This window comes from Carlito syrichta, unplaced genomic scaffold (genome assembly GCF_000164805.1).
Source record: "Carlito syrichta isolate Samal-C Ts95f unplaced genomic scaffold, Tarsius_syrichta-2.0.1 Scaffold287529, whole genome shotgun sequence".
Taxonomy (NCBI): Eukaryota; Metazoa; Chordata; class Mammalia; order Primates; family Tarsiidae; genus Carlito; species Carlito syrichta.
The window spans coordinates 193,425-212,781 of record NW_007231625.1 but is presented as its reverse complement, the minus strand read 5'-3'; the positions used below and the strand labels follow the sequence as shown (position 1 = coordinate 212,781).

Genomic DNA, 19,357 nt, shown 5'->3' with positions numbered 1-19,357 from the left:
GAGGCAAGTGACCTTGGGCAAGTCACTTGGCCTCTCAGGGCCCGTCTCTCACCTGGAAGGTGGGCTGGCCTTAAGAACAACTTGGGACTAAAGGGACCAAGGACGGGAGGGGATGTGGCAGGTGACCACGGCTGTTCTCGTGCACAGAGCTCTCACTAGGGCCTCCCTCCACCTCCCTGTCCTAAGACACCAGCGTGGAGTGTTGGCAGAAGCAGAGAGACCTGCTTGCTCAAGAGAACACGGTGGAATAGCCCCTATCAGGACACCCCCTGGGTCCCTGTAGACATTGCAGAGGCAGATCAGTAGGCCCTCTCCCTTTTTCCCCTTCTGCACCTCTGGCCAGTCACAGTGAACTGTTTATTTATCTATTTGTGACAGGGTCTCACTATGCTGTGCCTCTGGTGGTGAACTATCTATCTACCTATTTATTCATTTATCTGAGAGACAAGTCTATGTTGCACCTCTGGCTAGCCTTGGTGAACTAATTATCTATTTGCTTATTTATTTTAGTAGACAGGGTTGCGCTATGCTTCACAGACTGGTCTTGAACTCCTGGCTTCAAGCAATCTCCTTGCCATGGCCTCCCAAAGTGCTGCAGTTACAGGCATAAGCCATCATGCCCAACCGGAACTAATACAGTGCCCAGACACACCATCCTTGAGCTCACTCATGCCTCTATACGTTTGCATCTGCTCTTCTCCTGCACAGTATGTTTCCTCTTTTGGCAGCTTGGCAAACTTGTTTAGTCTTCAAGACTTGGTTCAGAAGGGTCAGCTTTTCCTGGAAATCTCTGCCCTCCTTCTGACTCAGACAGAACCGGTTGCTCCCTTTTCTGTGCCTCTCATACATTCATCTGTTGTGGCATCCATCCATCCATCCACCCACCTACCCACCCACCCATTCACCTGTCCATCTACCCACCCACCTATCCACCCATCCCTCCATCTATCCATCATCTACCCACCTACCCACTCACCTATGCATCCATCCATCCACCCTTCACGCATTCACCCATTCACCCATCCATTCATCCGTCCATCTACCCTCCAACCTACTCACCTATCCATCCGTCCATCCGTCCATCCATCCATCCTCCCCCCCATGCACTCATCCATTCATCCTCCCATCTACCCACCCACCTACTCACCTATCCATCCGTCCATCCATCCATCCATCCACCCACCCATTCATCTATCCACCTGCCCATACGTTCATCCATCCATCCATCCACTCACCCACCTACTTATCCATCCGTCCATCCATCCATCCATCCATCCGCCCACCTATCTACCCATCCATTCACCAACCAGCTACCCATCCATCATCCATCCACCCACCCATCCTTTTATATTTATTGAACACCTATAGTGTGTATCTCTGATCATGCTGTTTTGAAGTTCTGAATGAGTCTGGGTTCCTGTAGACTAGCAGTTCTTCGTCTTCTGGGGGTCAAGGACACTGTCTCCCATCCCAGAAAAACCCACATATGCAGACGCATGCTGAATGCTGCTTTCCTCTCAGAGATCCTTGGGCATCCCTGAAGCCAGGCTGTGGCCCCAGGGTATGATGGACACTGTGATGCAGTGCTCAGACTCCACTTTGGGAGTGAAGACCTTATTCCCTAGTTGTGGGAGCACGGCTAGACAGCCCTCAGCTGTCAACCTCTTTGGGGACCCGCCCCACCCGAAGTCATGCCTCCATCCAAGGGCAGGCTCACTTCCAGTGACAGGCCAGAATCAGGGTGTGGAAACTTGAACCTCTCACTCCAACTTGGCCCAACTCTGAAAGGCCATCTCAGCTCTCAGGATCCCCTGGGGCTGACTGAGCCCTTTGCTGGGACTGCCTTGAAGCTCAATGTCCCCTCTGCCAAAACCTGCCTCCTTGTCCTCCCTTCCACAGGTGTGCTTCCCAAGACCACTTTCGAATAATGTCCTGCACTCTCATCTCCACCTCTGAGTCTACTTCTTAGAAAATCTGCTAGATTAAAAAGTCCTGCAGAAGCTCCTTGAGGACAGGGCCAGTGTCTTAATGACTTCTGTATCTCCAGCAGCTATTACTAGGCAGGACACATTGTACATGCTCCAGAAACATTTACTGAACGCACCTTAATGCATTTTCTTTTGGCTCCATGTTCTGTCCGTCTGTGGTCCCCAGCAGGAAAGCTCCCATCAGACATCCAGGAGACAGGGACGGCCCTTCCAGAAGGATGCCAGTGGGACTGGGGGCTGCAGGCCTGTTTCTGGGAAATGCACTAGCTGCCAAAGGAACTATAATTACCATGGGAACAGACATCAAGCTAACTGGTCACTACAAAGCAGGGCTGAAGGGGCCAGGCTGATGTCAGGTTGTACACTAAGGGTGAAGGCTCCGTGGATGGCTGGGAGGTTGGGGTGGCAGGAATGGGCGGCAGTGGTGAACAGCCTCTTCTTACAGGACAAAGCGTTTAGAAGCTAGAGCTTGTAAAAATCCCTGCTTCAGTTTCCACTATGAAAACTCCCTTCACAAAACAAGATCTACTAAGTGCCTCCCTCCTCTGTGCCAGGCATTGCAGCAAGGACAGGACCTCAGAGGGCCGGGCTCCAACGCTGGTCCCACTGCTCACCCACTTTGTCACTTGGGCATATTATGTGACATCCTCACTCCTGGCATTACTGAGTGGGGACGACATGCCGAGCATTGCGCATACCACTTCGCCTATGCTTTTATTTTTTTTGAGTTGAGGTCTTACTCTGCCACCCAGGCAGAAGTGCAGCGGCACAATCACAGGTTCACTGCAGCCTTGACCTCCTGGGCTCAGGCAATCCTCCCACCTCAGTCTCTTGAGTAGTTGGGACTACAGGCATGAGCCACCATGCCCAGCTAATTTTCGGTATTTTGTAGAGACAAGATCTCACTATGTTGCCCAGGCTGATCTCAAACTCCTGAGGTCAAGTGATCCTCCCAAAGTGCTGGGATTGCAGGCGTGAGCCACCATGCCCAGTTCACTTACACTATTTTATTTCACCTTCACATAGCTTCCTCAGGTGTGTATTGTAAGTCCTTCCTCACAGGCTCAGAGGTCAGCAACATGCCCAAGAGTGCACAGCACATGACAGGGCAGAGCGGGATGCTGCTCACGGTGTCCTCAGGCTGTGCTTTCAGCCACTGTCCTGCTCGACTTCCACTGCTATGAAGTAGGTCCAGCCGCTCCTATTGCACTGGGCTGTGAAGGACTCAGCACCTGATGGAAAGGGCTCGGGGTACCCAGCGAACAGTCTGCCGTTTCTTCCTCCCCATTCCCACTCTCCTGCCTCAACACTTCCCTGGGCTGGAGGCAGGATGGCTCCAAGGACAAATGTCTCCTGTCCCTAAGCCTGCCGAGTCGTCAGCACTCACTGAATGCTGTCAACCTAAATGGACGATCTGGAAGTTCCCACCCTCAGGTCTCTGAACTAAAATTGGGGACCCAATTCAGTCCATCACTCGTCAGACACGGAAGGCTGCAGAGGTGCCATGAGGTGAATCCTCTTGGTCTGTGTACCTCCAAACTCAAGCTGCTGGAGTTTCAGGTTTTTCACAGCAGAATGGAGCAGAACCACATGGAGATGATCCCTTGAGCCCTCAAGGCAGAAAAGGGTACCAGAATGAAGAGGAAGGTATACCAGGCCCTGTCTGATGGTCTCTCCCACGGGCAAATTCCAGCCCGGCTTCCCCCATCACACCACCACCGACAGACGTCCTTGTATATTGGGGGCATTCACTTTCTTCCCACCATGGGCTCCTGGGAGAGCGGTGGGCACGTAAGCACTTAAAACTCGAACCTCAGGGCAGCCCTCCTCTCCCTGCCCCCTTCTGCAGAAGACTTGGAGCTGGAGGCTGTGTAGGGACAGGCACCACAGCCCTGGAGAGACAAGTCACATCCTCAGCTTCCTTCAACCTGTGCAAGCACCGAGTTGCCATGGTGATGCTGCAGCCCTGAGATGCAATGGCTGCAGACAGCATGGGTGGTCCGAGGGCTCAGAGCCGAGGGTGGACGCTGGCCCGGGAGGCCAGGCGATTGGGTGGGCCAGGATGGGGAGGAGGAGATGGAACCCTCCTCTAGGCTCGGCCGGTAATTGCCGCTAAATGAGGGGCTGTCATTGAACCCAGCACATGAGAGGTAAGGGCTCCTGCTCTGCACCCTGTAATTACTGCACCAGACAGCAGCGCTTGCTCCCTGTGCGGGGAGGGGGGCGGTGGGGGAGCAGACAGGAAGCTCTCATCCACCTGAGCCAGCAGGGCTCTGGCAGGCTCTCCCGCCACCGAGCTGCCTGCATCCCAAGCAGCCTCTCAGATGGAGGAGGCCCCGGCCCCTCCTTGGCTATCTCTTGTCATACGGCTGGGGCTTGAGCTTCCTTTCATCCTGGCCTCTGAGCCTGCAGAATCAGAGGGAGGTACAGGACCAGGACCAGGACCAGGTAAGGCATGGCTCGGGAGCACCCTTGGGGCTACACCTCCATTTGCTGAGTCTGTGCTTAGAATCTGAATTAGAGGCAGATCTCAGTTGTAATTCCTCTGGAGCAGAGGCTCTGAGGCCTTGGGCTAGTCACTGCCTCCCCATGGGCCTCAGTCTCCCTAGCTGTAGAAGTGGAAGCTGGACTCAATAGCTCCTAAGCATTCTTCTAAAGCAGGGGCTGGCAAACCCTGCCAGTATGCCAAGTCAATCAGTTTCACTGCGACACAGCCACGCCCTTTTGTTTTGATGCTGTCTGTCTGCTTCCGTGCAACAATGGCAGAGTAGTTGCAACAGATGCCACAAGGTACCCAAACTGAAAATATTTACTATCTAGCCCTTTAGAAAGTTTGCAGGCCCGTTTCTAAGGTATGAAAGTTCTGAGGCTGAACCAGTGACTCCAAGCTGAGTAGAACAAGCTTACAAGTCCCCTCCTGGTCCCCACCCACAGACATCCACTGTCTTCTTCCAAGCACCCCTTTCCTGCCTGGGTTTGGATGGTGGTGGCAGGTCAGGCTGGGCTCTGGGAGCTGCAGTGTGGTACAATGGCGCCACCTGCTGCGAGCGCCTCACAGCACTTCTGCCTGGGAAGCCTTGGCCCCTGGGTCTCCAAGGCGAGGGAACCAGACCACACGGGCAGGCAGCTTGGACCATAGCCCCTCAGAGCTGGAGTGCTGGCCACCCGCTCCTCGCTTGAGAGAGAGGACTGCAGTCTAGAGCTGCAATGGGATTTGCCCAAGGTAAGAGAGTGGAAGGTTGGGTCCCAGGGGCCAGAACCCTTCCAGGAGGAGGCACGAAGCCGTCATGTGCAGGAAGGACACAGACACACATGGAGGCATGCAGACCCGACACGAATCCCAGTCCGCCACCCATCAAGAAGCTCTTTGTCTTTTCCAGGCTGTGGTCTCTTGGTTGTTGAAAGGATTAAAACAAACACTTATAGAGCATTTAATCTGTTACCAATACTGACTCACTTAATTTTCAGGACTCCGAGATAGCTATTTTCATCCCCATTTCACAGATTAAAAGACAAAAACACAAAAAAAGAAACAACTATGGCACAGACAGGTAATTTGCTTACGGTCACACAGCTAGTGGCACAGCCAGGACTCAAATCTAGGCTGTGAAAGCAAGTAGTCTTGAATGTGGTACTCAGTGAACAGCCATTTATTCCTGCCAGCAGGCACGGCGGGGCCCAGAGGAGAGGGCACTGCACTCAAACGGGCATGTAGGCCCGGCTCGTGACCAGTCACGTGAAACAGGCTCCAGGCAGGGAAAGCAGAGGGGAGGCCAGGCCCCCACCACCCCTCCCAGGCCCACACCTCCAGCAACACAGGCGGCCAGTGGACCATGAACCATTTATTTCCAAACTATAAATAAATCTGCTCTCTGAGAAAAGATGCTGTCCAGGTGATGAGGCCCCAGCCTCTCCAGCCCCCTTCCCTCTGGCTCTGCTGTCCAAACCCGATCCCCCTGGAAAGCCGATCTGCCTCTGAAATTAGCCTTGGCCGTCAGAGCCTGGCAAACAGCTGAGAACCAGCCCACTCCCTTCTCTCTGCGATTCCAGTGCAGCGTGGGCCTGGCTCCGCCAGGTTCCAGGCTGGCCTGGTACTTAGCCCATTTGATCAAGCTCTGAAAGGAGGGGCAGGAACCATGTGTCCCTGATCTGGCCCCAAGGCATGGTCACGCCCAGGCGACTCTGGTCCAGGTTCCCAGCTGCCGTGAAGAACTACCCATCCTGAGCGCTGCGAGTGCTAGCAGCATGGCGGGCGGGGGAGAGGCCTGCCTCCACACTGCAGTGTCTGGCTGGTCACTGCTGCCCCTGGGCCACAAAGTACTCCTCCTCATTGTCATCGTCCTCCCGCTGGCTGCTCCGCAGCAGCAGCTCCAGGTCAGGGCTGGAGCCCTTTGAGGGTTTAGGGCCACCATCACCTTGAATAGAGAGAGACCACAGACCCAAAATTGGTTTTCTTTTTTGAGTTGAAGCTCACTCTGTCGCCCAGACAGGAGTGCCGTGGCACGCTCCGGCCACCGCAGTCTTGACCTGCTAGGTCCGGCGATCCTTCTGCCTCAGCCTTCCAAGTAGCTGGAACTACAGGTGCGTGCTACCACGCCCAGCTCATTTTTTTTTTTTTTGATTACGGACTGAGCCACCAAGCCTGGCTACAAAATTGGTTTTCTTGGTTTGCCCTGCTGTGCGCCTGTGCTGAGCTACCCAGGCCCGCCACCCACTCTCTGGAGGTGACCCCTATGTATTCCCAGTAATGGCAGCTGAACCACCAGGCACACTTCCTGAATCACAGCAACAGCCAGTGCAGATCAGTGTAGACAGCTGCCAGACTGGAACTGCTCTGGACAGGCTGAAAGTCACTTGGCTCTTCCTGGCAGGGCTGGATTTCGAGGAGCGTGACATCAGAAGACAGAGGCTTCCGGGGGGGCTCTGGGTTACCTTTTGAGTGCAGGGCCTTGAGGGCAACGTGCAGGGATATTCCTGAGAGGCAGAGGGCAAATCCCAGCCAGTTCAGGAGGCTGATCTGATCGCCCAGCAGATGAGCTGCCAACAGCAGAGTGCAGACTTCCTGGGGGCAGAGAAACAAGAAGGGGGGTGAGCGGGGGGGTTTGGCTCTTGGCAAGGAGGGTGGAGGGCGGGGCACTGGATTCTCCTAAGAGAGACCTGGACCAGCCCCAACTCCTGGGCCCAGGCAGAGCGGAAGGGTCGGGGAGTTGGCTGGCCCACAATGCTGTCCTGCCAGTCTTCCTCTATGTCACTGAGACGCAACCAAGGAGGAGTGTTCAGGAATAAGAAGCAAACCAGACGCTGCTGGGGCACAGGAGGTCCGGCCCACACCACAGTCAGCAGGCACCACTGAGAAAGCCCCCAGCTTCCATGGGAGTACGTCATGTTACTCTGGACTCGGGACACAACGGTGACTGCAAATGGGACTGAGGCCATTCATTCCAGAACCACAGCCTCAGGGAAGCCTGCATTTCTGAGTCTGGGGGATACTGCTCTGGTATTGGTGTCTGCCTGGTCAAAGTGAAAACCCTGTTTGTGGCCCTGAGCAGGGAGGAGTGGAGCAATGTGGAGAAGGGGAAGGTAGGAGTGACAAGAAGAGACTGAGGGGGTAAGAACAGGAAGAGTGGCAGTAAAGCAAGACTGGCCAGGTGGGGCCCTCACAGTGCTGTAACTAGCCCGGCTGTGCCTGCGGAAGACATTGCCAATCAATGACAGAACTATGGATGAGTCTGGATGGGGGCTTCTCAAGCTGGGGCTCCAGGTCACTGCCAAATGACTGAAGTCAGCCGTCCAGGTAAGATGTTAGTGATCCAGGCCTAATAAGTCCTGGCTTTGAAGCCCTCACTCTCCATGCCTCCCCCTCTATGGAGTGGGGTGATTATGCCCATGCACGGGGCTGCAGCGAAGGCGGAAGGGAACGTGAGCACAGCACTTGGCACACCTGGCACCTAACGGGGCAATTCTGTCCCTTCTCTGCAGGGCCCTAGGGTGCAGGAGCTGGGATGGAAGCTCCTAGTGAGAGCACCCTTAGGAAGCACCCCCCAAAACAGGATTGGAGTACTCAGTGTCCATACCTTAAAAATGCCAGCAATGGAGAGAGTGAGGCTGGAGGTCCTGGAGACCAAGAGGAACTCAGAGAAGCCCAAACCAAAGGCGAGAATCCCGCCAAGGAAGAGGCTCCCGAGAACCCGCAGGAGCAGCCCTGTGTCTTGGAAACGGAAGATTTTCTCAGATGTGGACAAATGGAGACCTGGAAGCAATGAGGAAAGAGAGTGGGTGGCCAGGTCCTGGGCTGCCTAGGGGGTCCTACGTGTCAATCACATGAGGCCATCACCGCAGCGAGCTCTTAGGAGCATGGCTGACTGTGCTGACCATCTGCGGCCTTGAGAAAAGGGACAGGAGGGATAAAATGGCACCACGCAGAGAGATGGAGATGTGGGGAAACCGGGGAAGCAATGTCAGCTGCCAGAGAGCCCTGGGGCAATACACACTCGAGGTGACAGGGAGGGCTCACTGAGCCTCTGGGTAAAGTCGAGAGGGTGGCACTGCACAGAGCTGGATGAAGTGCCCTGCTCCTGCAGACAGTATCTCCCTACTGGTCTGAGGTGGGGAAAGGGGGGTGATTTCATGTGGTCTCTGTAGCTGTGATCACTAATGGGCCGAAGAGAGGCAGGGTAGCCATCAAGTGAGAACTGACAACACCCTGGTCCACTAGGGGAGTTCCATCAGTCTGTTTCACCCAGGCCACCTACTACCAGGGACAAAATCCGATCCCTATAAGCCTCCATTTTAATCTAAGTCTTCTATTATAGAGCTGTGGGACTTGGGCCGAGTATGTCCCCTTTCTAGACCCCAGTTTCCCTACCAATAAATGAGAGGTCTGAGACCAGGCAAGCAATGTAATCTTTCTGAAACATTTTCCAAAAAAAAAATACAAACATATATGACAAAAGCCACAGCCCCTTGCTCCAGAAACACCCCCACACACATATACCCCCTAGATTTTATTTAGACTTTCAGATGAGTCAAGGCCCCATCAACACTGCCCCTTGGGGAGGAGTCCCCAGGTCCCTCCCACAGGAAGGTCCCAAAGTCTATCAGCAAGGGGTGAACTGGGCACAACAGAGATACCTGTGGGGGCTGGAGGCTGGACCAGTGCTTTGAGATTTTTGGAGGGAAGTACAGAAATGCAGAGTGACAGTCCCCCTACTGCCCCCGGCAAAACAGTCTCACGATGTAGGACATCTTGTTTGGTGCTGGGCTCAGCAGTACTGCAAAGGCGTTGGCAAATTGAAGGGAATTCGGGGAAGAGCCACATAAGTAATGAAGGCGCTTGGGGGATTAATTTACCAGAAAAGATTAGAGTTAAATCCATGCAGCTTTGCTGAGTGACAACTAGCAGGTGCTTTCAGATGAGGTTCTGCAGAGAAGGGGCATGGTGTAAACACCCAGGCAGGGAGGGAGAGTGTGGCCTCTGGTACGGGGGCATGATGAAGGCAGGGGGAGATTTCGCAAAGGAAAAAAAATGAGGCCCTGAACTGAAGTTTCCTGGACAACGGGGCTGTGAAGCAATTTCTCAGGAAGGTTCAAGATGCTTCACTGCTTGAAACTTAAATGAATGTGGAAGAGAATTTTCTGTAATGACCCTGAGGACAGACGGGACTCTGGAAGGGGATAAACAAAGACTAATCCCAAAACATCAAAGGAAGGAAGGTGCCACCTGGCCTCCCGGCCTACACACTCCCTGCCTCTCTGCTGGATGACACTGGAGGGAACAACTGCTCAGGCCCACAGGCTCCTACGTGCTGGTCCCTGGCCCTGGCCCCCTTCTTCCCTGAACATACAATCTGATGTTACATGCCTGGACACGGTGAGCCTCCTCTTCCCACTTCCTGGACGCCCTGACCCCTCAGCCTACCCAAATCTCACTCATCCTCCCAGATACATGGTCTGGGAAGGCTTTATGATTTGCCTCACTGAAACAATGCCTGACTCCCTGCTCCTTCTTGGAGGTGGCATGGTTAAACATTGTGGTTAAGAGTAGAGCTGAACTACTTGGAGTCAGGCTGCTGGTTCCAAATTCTGGCTCGTTTATGGCCTGTGGTACCCTGGGCAAGTTATCTGTACTTCTTTGTGCCTCAGTTTCTTCCACCTGCAAAATGGGAATAATATACTGCCACATAAGGTTTCCTGGAGGATTAGATGAACTGGTATGTTCAGAAAGATGAGAAAAGTCCTGGCAACCTGTAGGGTTCTGTACACATTCCCTGTGATTACTGGCCCTGGATTTTACATATGCTTTCCCTGCAGCATTGATCATGCTGGATTCTAGCCACTTCCTTTACGTGTCTGTCTTGTCCCCAAATCATGTACTGCCAGGGGAGGGGCTGTATCTTTGATCTTGATAACCTCTGCAGTTACCTCTGTGCTGGGATCAGGGCAGGGATCTGGGATCTATTGTGCCGAGGTACCCCTAGGGGGATGGTCCAACGTACCTTCAAATACGGCAAAGAGAGGAAAGAGCCCCAGAAACATGAGCGGCTGCAGGTGGAACATGGTGTCGATGGGGTTCTGGAGGCCTGCAGTGGGGGATGTAGCGCATCAGGTCTGGCCCAGCCCTGCACCGCCTCCACCCTCCTGTGCCTGGCCCCTCCCCAGGTGGAGAAGTGGCCTGTGCTTACCAAGTTCAGCCTTCTGCAGGAGCATCTGGGTGAGGGTCCAGCGGATGCCACCGATGAATGAGGCCCCCAGCACCAAGGCGAAGCCCTCCACGTTGAACTGTGTGGACTTGTAGGTGAACATGAAGAGACCCCCGGCGATGAGGAGGACCACCAGGACCAGTGCCGCACGCTAGGAGGATGGGGGGCAGTGGTAGCTAACTTGGGGGTCTCCAGGTCAAGAGCTCATGATGCCTGGAGTTTGGGATCAGCAGCCTTCTTGGCTGCCTCTGGGGTAAGCAGGTCTTGTACTCTCAGGCCCAGCCTGGACCGTCCTCATCTGACGCATTCAGGGCTGACATTCAGCTGGCATGCCAACACCCCTACTTGCTCTACAACACCGATGTGCTTTCTGCCAGCTGTCCTAGGCCCTAAGTGGTCCCATCCCCTCCCTGGGCCCAGCAAACAGGGCTGCAGCCTTGCACAGAGCCCCTGCTCTGCCTGGAGCCTCACCTGGGGTACTTCTCCTTGGGCCACCGCTCTGCCACACCATTTCTGAATATTCTGAATACTGTCCCTGTGTCTAGGTCCCTTTTCAGTACTACCACCTGGGCTGGGTCTGTCACCTGGGTCACACAGAGTGAGATGCCACTGCTCAGAGTCTTTTATTCTTAGCAGCATCTGCAAGGGTAGGAGGGACAAAAGGAGCCTCACCAGCTCCTCCAGCTTGAAGATCAGAGAGAAGATCAAGATGAAGAGGACGGCTGAGGATTTGGTCATTGTGTACCTGGAAAAAAATTACCCACAATGCACTGCTGGAGCTCAAGGCGCAGACTCACTGCCAAGAAAGGAGCCCAGAGTACAAATGAGGGCTGGAAAGGAGGAGGGATATAGACCCTGAGGGCAAACGACCGAAAGGAGCCAGGCTGAGTTATGTGATAATGACCTATAATCCGAAGGAGTCTGACTGTGCAGCCTCTGATTATCACCAGGGAGAAGAAGCAGGTCTGACACTGAGCTTGCCCAGTGGAGCCCAGGACAGGGAAGGAAGGATGAGGTAAGGGAGAACAAGGAGGCAGGGCCTGCGCTCTCTGAAGCAAGACATCAGAGTGGAGCACTAATTCAGATGCCCTAGCCCACATGAGGCTCTGAGGCACGGTGTGCATTGCACTCCTGCAGCTCCCTCTCCCCTGCTCTGGTGCTGAGGGCTGGATGAGCTCCTGGCTCCCTCATGCTGCCTGGCAGGTGGGCACAGCATCCCCTCTGTGCTGGATGTACAGAAGAGGCCGGTGACTTTCCAGAGAGCTGCTGGGTACCGAGGAGCTGAGAAAGCAAGGGCTGGTCCCATAGAGAGGCCGAGTGGCTGGCGCATCGGCCGGTGAGCAGACAGTGCAGCCAGACAGAAAGCCTGCGCCTGAAGGGAGGTGGAGGGGCGTGGCTGGCACTCACAGTGAGACGGTGATGTAGAGGAAGCTCCAGTTGGACAAGCCCACGTCAAGCGCCGTTGCCAGTGCTGCGGAGACAAGAGGCACCTGCCGGGTGGTGTGGATGCTCATCCGGGGCAGGCCTATACCTGAGGCATCTCCTTTTGTACTTTCCCAATCTCTCTCTGGGGCCCTCAGGCCTTCATATCCACCCAGCAAAGAAAGTGCTAACACCTGGCCACAAAAAGGGGTGGTGGGGAGGGCTGCTCTGCATTAGGACTGGAGCTTACTCTGACCGGTGAGGCCCCTGCTGCCCCATGTGTTACATGTTCTGACCAACCCCTGACAGGGGTGTGATCAATTCTGCCAATCTCTTACTGAAGACCTTTTTCCCTCAGGACAGAACACGAGCTCCTCAACAGGGGACCCGGCTCCTCGACCAACCCTTGTTTCTCATCTCCCCCACTTCCTCTCAGCAGCACCGAGTTCTCAGCATCCTGAGATGCTTTCAGTTCCTTTCCAGATCCCACACCCCACACTAAACCTCCCTCGGCGCATGACTACCTCTCCTCCCAGGACTGGTCAGCCCCAAACATCTTTCTGGCATCGGCATCGGCCTACTCAACACTTGACCCAAAAGATCTTGTGCAACCAGCTACAGCCCCAGGTCTTAGCTCTGTTCCCCTCCTTGTGCTCCATGGCACCCCCATGTCCCCGACACAGCTAGGCGAGGGCAGGGACCCTGCCAGCTCACCACCTGTCTCCGGCCCCAGTATCTGTCCTGGGGTGAGGAAGCCGCAAGACAACTGCTGCAGCAGGGCTTCTGTGAATGTGTGGAGGTAAGAGGGGAAGATGGAACATGCTTGAGGCAGCAGTAGGGGTGAGAGGAGGCCAGGCAGAAGGGTGAGGGGGCACAGGGTGGGGAGAGGGGAGGCCTCGGCTTCAAGGCCACGTGGGCTTCTTTGCTGTCCTCAGCCCACAACTTCCCAGCAGCTCCCTCCTGCCTGCGGCCCCGCCTCACGTACCTGTGGGAGCCACCCTTCTGAGGTAGTCGGTCCAGCTCAGCACCACACGGGCCCTGTGGCTGGAGCACTGAACCAGCGCCCGGGACAGGGCAGAGAAGAGGAAGATCACGGCCAGGTGCAGCATCGTCATGAAGAGGGGGAAATGGAAGCTCTGTGCGGAGCCCAAAGCAGACCCCCCCCAGTCTCAGTTTAGATGACCGCCCCCCACTGGCTCCTTCCTCCTCGCCTCTCTGGCAGCCATGGGCTTATTCAGTGGTTCAGGAGGCTTTGCGGGGCATGAGGGGCCCTTAGCTGCTGCAGGATGTCACTTGGAATGAGAGGCTATTAGTTCCAATTTGGGAAGTCACACAGTGAGGTGGCAGTCTAGGTGCAACTCCTAGGTGCTGTCTCCACTTCAACACACACGCTGGCTACCTGTGCAGCCCTCCCTATGACCACACCCAGGTAAGTACCACTGTGGGCAACTATGCTATCTATTATTAAAATACTGCAATCCTTCTTGCCAGGGGGTGAACAGCTGCTGCCATGGGCCCTAAGCTCCCCAGCACATCCCACCCCCCATTCCTTATTTCCCCAAGATCTAAGCATCTAAGGGGAAACCTGGCACGGCAGATGTGGCAGGCACTGCTCCATCAGCAGGTATGACTGACTCCAGTTGGGCTGGTTGATGCCTGTGCCTTCCTGTCATCACACTGAGGGGGCACTGCAGTCATGACTATGGACAGCCACCATCATCCCAGCCCCATCCCAGCAAGGCCCCGGTTACCTTGGTCAGCCATTTGTTGTAGAAGGTGATGCCGATAGAGAAGCAATAGTAGAGAAGGACCAGCCCCAGTGTCAACAGTGCCTTCCACACAAAGGCCACGTCGACGGCCCACCTCCCCATCCGTGGAGGCCCAATCCCTAGCTCCAGGTCAGTGGGGCAGATGCCTCTTTTGAAGACAGCGCTGCTGGAGCAAGACCAGAACCTTCACCGAGAGTGTCTCTTGGCTGCAGGCATTCTCTTTGCCTCCATGATTTGGAGCTCCCTGTGGATTCCTCACCTCAGGGGCTGGTGGCTGCAACCGAACCTTTCCATGGTCAATTGGATGCAGGGTTCACAGGTCTCCAGGTCTGATGCTGGAAAAAAGAAAAAACACTCTGAGACAGGGGCAGAGACCACGCCTCTCGCAGCCTTGCGCCAGGGAAGCTGCTCTGGCTGCCCCAGACCAGGCCCACAGGGAGCAGGTCTGAGCAGACCAAGCAGCAAGGAGGAGTCTACACCCTGCACAGGCAATCACAGAAGTGTGTCATGTCCACTTGTCACCTTATGCTGTTTTTCATGAACTGCCACCAAAGTGACCTTTAAAAACGTAAATCTGATCATGTCAGACCACTGCTCAAAACCCTTGGTTTCCAGTGCTCTTCTGATAAAGACCAGAACTGGTCCTGGGGCGCCCAAGGCCCTGATCTGGCCCCGCCAGTCTTTCCCATCTCAGCCAGAGGCTCTCTGGGCCCTAGCCCCACCGCCACCTTTCAGTTCCCCAAGCACGCCAGGCCCTTTCCAGCCAACTGAAAAAATTGAAGGCACTCTCTGCCCACCCTTCGGTCCCGCCTCATTGATCTTATGTATCTTCAGCTCAAGAGTCACTTCCTCGGGCTCCTCCCTGGCCCTGATCCGCCGCCCCTGAGATACAGATGGCTCTCACAGTTCCCCTTCTTCTCCTTCACAGCACTTGTGCAGGTGTGATTTAAGCAACACCTGCATCCTCTGTGAGGTAAGAGCTCCATGAGACAGGGACCAGAGTGTCCACACTGGTCTTACCCACACCTGGTATATTTTAAGTTCCCCATTTGGTTTGATGATGGACAGAACGCATGCGTATGATCTTCAGGGCTCTGGACTGGTCTTCAGGAGTTAAAAATGGAGCAGGAAACCAAGAGCCATCTTGCCCTAGCTCTAACAACTGCTCCCACAGAGGTAAGGCCTGCCTTGGGGTCTTGCCAAACTAAGCCACTCCAGGCTTTCCATCAATCCAGTCAGCCCTAGTGAGTGCCCAGAGCACACCAGGCTCAGGTGAAACTGGACACACCTGTCTGCACCTGGAGGAGTGCTGGGTCCAGCGTTATCATACCTGCTGCTTCATGTGTTCCCTCCTCCATATCTTTGAGACATTCCCACCCTGCTGATATGGCACCTCCTTCTTGAAGCCTTCTTAGAACCTTCTGATTGGATATCTGCCCTCTGCCCCCACCAGTCCTTTCTGAAGTGAGTAATTACATTCTGTTCTGAACTTTGGAACCTGTTATCATTTTCCCTCCCCAAGGGAGCTAGCACAAGGCTGTCCAAAGGACTCCCTAGGGCTCTAGTTCTCTTCGGAGGAGCTTTGGAGACTATGGTGGTGTTTTGGGGGGGACACTCCTGGCATTTAGTGACCACAGTGGGGTAGTCCCAATAATTAAGAAGTGTTCTGCATTCTGCATGACTCTGATGTCCACACAGGTGAATCCAGAACCCAACTCTGATTTATATGTAAACACAGAGCAGTTTTTCCGTGGTTCTACTAAGAACCAAAATTTCCAAGAATACAATGACCATGCACATTAAGGGGAAACAACTGTAAAAATGGTCTCATGAGTTCCCATTCTGGAAAAACCACCTCATCTACGCATGGCCCACGTGATTTTTGAGCTGTCAACACAACACGGCTGTATCAGTCTGCATTTGTGGCCATCACACTCCTGGAGGATCTAGAAAGCGGAAAGCACCAGGACTGCACTCTGACTTCTAGTGTGGCTGTGCCCAGGAGCTGACACACTGAAACACATTTTACTGTTAATTACTTTACTTTTATATTATAGTTAGGGCATTGTAAGTTTTTAAAAAAGTATGTATAGGCAGTTGTTATTAACCATAAGTTTCATTTCAGGATAATAAAAGGTGTTTTTATAAAATGTCTGTAATAAAAAGGTATGTTGGATCCAATGGGTTGAGTCACTGTTCCACCTGACCCAGCACAGTCTCACTCCTTGGAATGCAGCCTGTGAGCTGACGTCACCCAGTGTGCATCCCAGCTCTGACTCCCCGGGAGCCCTCAAAGAATACTCAACTGCCTACTTGACCTCCTCCTTGGATACCTAATATCACACATCCCACATCCAGAGTGTCCAAAGCTGACTCCATCCTCCATCCAAACTTGTTTCTCTTCCCACTTCCCATCTCAGCAACTGGCCCCACCAACAACCAGCTGCCCAGGCCAAAACCTTATTTTCATTCTCGACTCCTCTTTTCCTCAGTCACATTCAGTCAACAAATACTGTCAGCTCCATCTTCAAAAATATCCCAAATGTGATCTTCTGGCCTCCACCCTCTCCCTGATGACTATGGGAGTCTCCCATGTGGCTCCCTCTGCTTCTCCTGAATCCCAGCCAGGCTCCTGTTTACACAGCAAGTGAGGCACACGGGTATTAGACCCATGCTTCACAGGTCCCACAGTCGCAGCCTTTCTTGACACCAGGGTTTCTCAATCATGGCAACACTGATATTTGGGATGTGAAAATCCTCTGTGGGGAGGCCTGTTCTGTTCACTGGGCGATGTTTAGCAGAGTCCCTGGCCCCTACCTACTAGATGCCTGCCTCAACCCCCGCCCCCGACTCCTAGTTGTAACAACCAAGAATGTCTCCAGGCACTGGCAAACGTCATCTGGGGATCAAAACTGCTCCCTGCTGAGAACCACTGTTGACCCTATACCGGCAACCACGGGGCACACTGGCACCAAGAGAGCTTCTTCTGAGCACTCTCCCCCTATGGGTCTTTCCTGGGGCTTCCACGGCAGGGCAATCTGTTCACCGTTCTGTGAACCAAATTCCTCACCTTCTGCTTTTGCAGCTCTTGCTCTAACACTGCAGTGCCCTCTCTCCAATGTTCAAACCCCATCCTCCCTCCACAGACCCAGCCCAGGTCTCCTGCCTCTAAGAAGTCCCCTTGACTACTCTAGCACTGTCTCAAAGTTAACTAATTTTCTTATTAGCATTCAGAAGATCACCTATTCACAAACACAAAACCAAACAACTACCAAACCACAAAACCCAACCTCATCTAGCCACTTACTAAGTGGTCATTTGTCAAACACCCTTGTATCCCTAGCATTAAAGATACAGACATGAAATTGATTAGGTCTCCACCCTTATTTTATGGTAAGGGATACCAAGCTTAAAGGGGTAAATGCTCTTTTTGAATTCTCAATTGCCCAAGAAAGGAATTCCATAGTATGTCTCACTTTCTCTGGGGAGCATTTAGCTGGGAGCAGCACCTGCACCAGGGCAGGAGTGGTGCCGCCCTGTACTACCTGCTACCTTCAAACTCCCCAACCACAATGTAGGCAATGGGTCCTACTGCTTAAAAGCATGGGCTTTGGTATCAGAGACCTAGGATTGAATCCTGGTGCCTCTACTTACCCCTGTACGACTCGAAGCTACTTGACCTCTGGATTCAGTTTCTCCAGCTGTAGAGGGTGATTAAAAAAAAAAAATCTGCCTCCTGGGGAGGGAAGTCACCAGCTTTAGGTACAGCACTAAAGGCCGACTCATGGGAGGGGGTTACTCCTGTCCTGGTCCCCTTAGAGCAGTGGTCCCCAATCTTTTTGGCATCAAACCAGTTTCATGGAAGACAATTTTTCCACAGAGAGGGAAAAGGGGAGGGGAGGTGGAGGGGGAGTATCATCAGCCATTAGATTCTATTAAGGCGTGCAACCTAGATCCCTCCAATGCACATTTCACGACAGAGTTTGCGCGCCTATGAGAATCTACTGCGGGCTGATCTGACAGGAGGCAGAGCTCCACTCACCTCCAGCTGTGCAGCCCAGTTCCTAACAGGCCACCAACTGCTGGTACTGGTCTGTGGCCTGGGGGTTGGGGACTCCTGCCTTAGAACAAGACTTCCCTAGAGGGCCCTGCACTGCCAGCCCCACTCCCTCACCTCCCACTCTCACTTCAGCTTGTTTCCCCTGCCTCAATGAGTCACCACACCCCACTCCCTGTTACTCCTCTAAGGGCCAAGTCTCTATTCTCATCTTACGCAACTGACCACTTTCTCCTCCTGGAAAAACACCTTCTCTTGGGTGCCACAACACCACACTCTCCTGGTTTGTCTTCTGCTTTTCTGCACACCTCCTCTTCAACTCACCTTGAGTACCTGAGGCTTGAACCCTGGCTCCTCTTCTCTAAGTCTCACTAAGTGATCTCCTCCTACTCAATCCACTTGCCAATGCTTTCTAAATTCTTTACCTAGCCCTGATTTTGTCAGTGAATGCCAGAGTAGTCTATTAACTGCCTACTTGGTAGCTTCACCCAAAATATTTAAAACTTCAGGTGCCCTAAGAAGATTTCTTAATCCTTTAAGACTTCTTAAATATTCCCCAACCTATCCCAAAGTCACGTAGTAACTGCGAGCACAATACACCAGGTCACTTAAGCCAAACACCCACATCAACGAAGTCATCTGTGACCACCCTCCTTCCTTAGATGATGCCCTGTCAGTTCCACCTTCCATGCTCTTCTAGACCCATCTACGTCCCTTCACCCACGCTCATCACTGCAGTCTGTCTTTCACCTACCGAATGCAACTGGTCTCCTAGTTGGTCTCCCTCTTTCCTCTTTCGCCCCTACAGCCTGGAATCTACAAAGCAGCTCAGAGATGACTTAAGAACCCAGACAAGACGGTGCACTGATGAAGCTACACCCAACCCAGCGCAGTCCACAGGAAGGCTTCCCACGATCTGGCTTCTGATGACCTCTGCACACCCCTGTGGCCAGCACCTGCCGCAGTGGCCTCCTGCCATGTGTCACACCCATCAAGTCTGGCCCCGTTTTCATACCTGCTGTTCTCTCTGCCTACTGCACCCTTCCGCAGATCTCTGCTGGGCTGAATGCTTTCCCACCCCCCCATCCGTCCTCGTGGCACTTCCCACCAAGTGACGTTTTCTTGTTTGCTCACGTGTTCACTGTCTGCCCCACCCCCACGGCGGGATGCGGCCTCTCCGCGGGCAGGGCCTGGCACGTCGCAGGTGATCAGTAAAGCCCAGAGGAACCGGCGCCTGGAGTCCCATGTACCCCCACCACAGACGGGGAAACAGACCTGGGAAGAAGCAGGAGAATGGGTGTGTCCCACTGGAGCCCGCCCCCCGCCTCCAGCCCCGGGTCACCCCGCCTCTGTCAGCACGCGGCGCTTACTCACCACGGCCTGGGACTCTCCCAGTAGGAATCCTCCCGCCGGAAGTGCGGG

At 53.9% G+C, this 19,357-nt stretch overlaps 1 protein-coding gene across 11 annotated transcripts; it reads right to left on the bottom strand.

Annotated features, from left to right (window-relative positions):
* Nucleotides 1–5,405: 5,405 nt before the first annotated feature.
* SLC35C2 (solute carrier family 35 member C2) lies at nt 5,406–19,357 on the bottom strand. 11 transcript variants are annotated; one of them, XR_503985.2, is made up of 12 exons: nt 19,070–19,204; nt 14,138–14,213; nt 13,861–14,044; nt 13,095–13,245; nt 12,095–12,158; nt 11,360–11,432; nt 11,159–11,271; nt 10,670–10,838; nt 10,484–10,567; nt 8,063–8,238; nt 6,921–7,050; nt 5,406–6,403 (listed from the first exon to the last, which is right to left on the bottom strand). XR_503985.2 is itself a non-coding variant. In XM_008052813.2 (11 exons), the coding sequence occupies exons 2-11, from the start codon at nt 14,170–14,172 to the stop codon at nt 6,282–6,284; spliced, it is 1,188 nt and encodes a 395-aa protein (XP_008051004.1). In that variant the 5' UTR covers nt 14,173–14,213; nt 19,310–19,357; the 3' UTR covers nt 5,406–6,281. The 11 variants fall into 11 exon arrangements, 9 of the variants coding, with proteins under 9 accessions (XP_008051004.1, XP_008051006.1, XP_008051003.1 ...); XR_503986.2 differs by having other exon boundaries at nt 10,670–10,775; XM_008052813.2 differs by lacking the exons at nt 11,159–11,271; nt 19,070–19,204 and adding an exon at nt 19,310–19,357.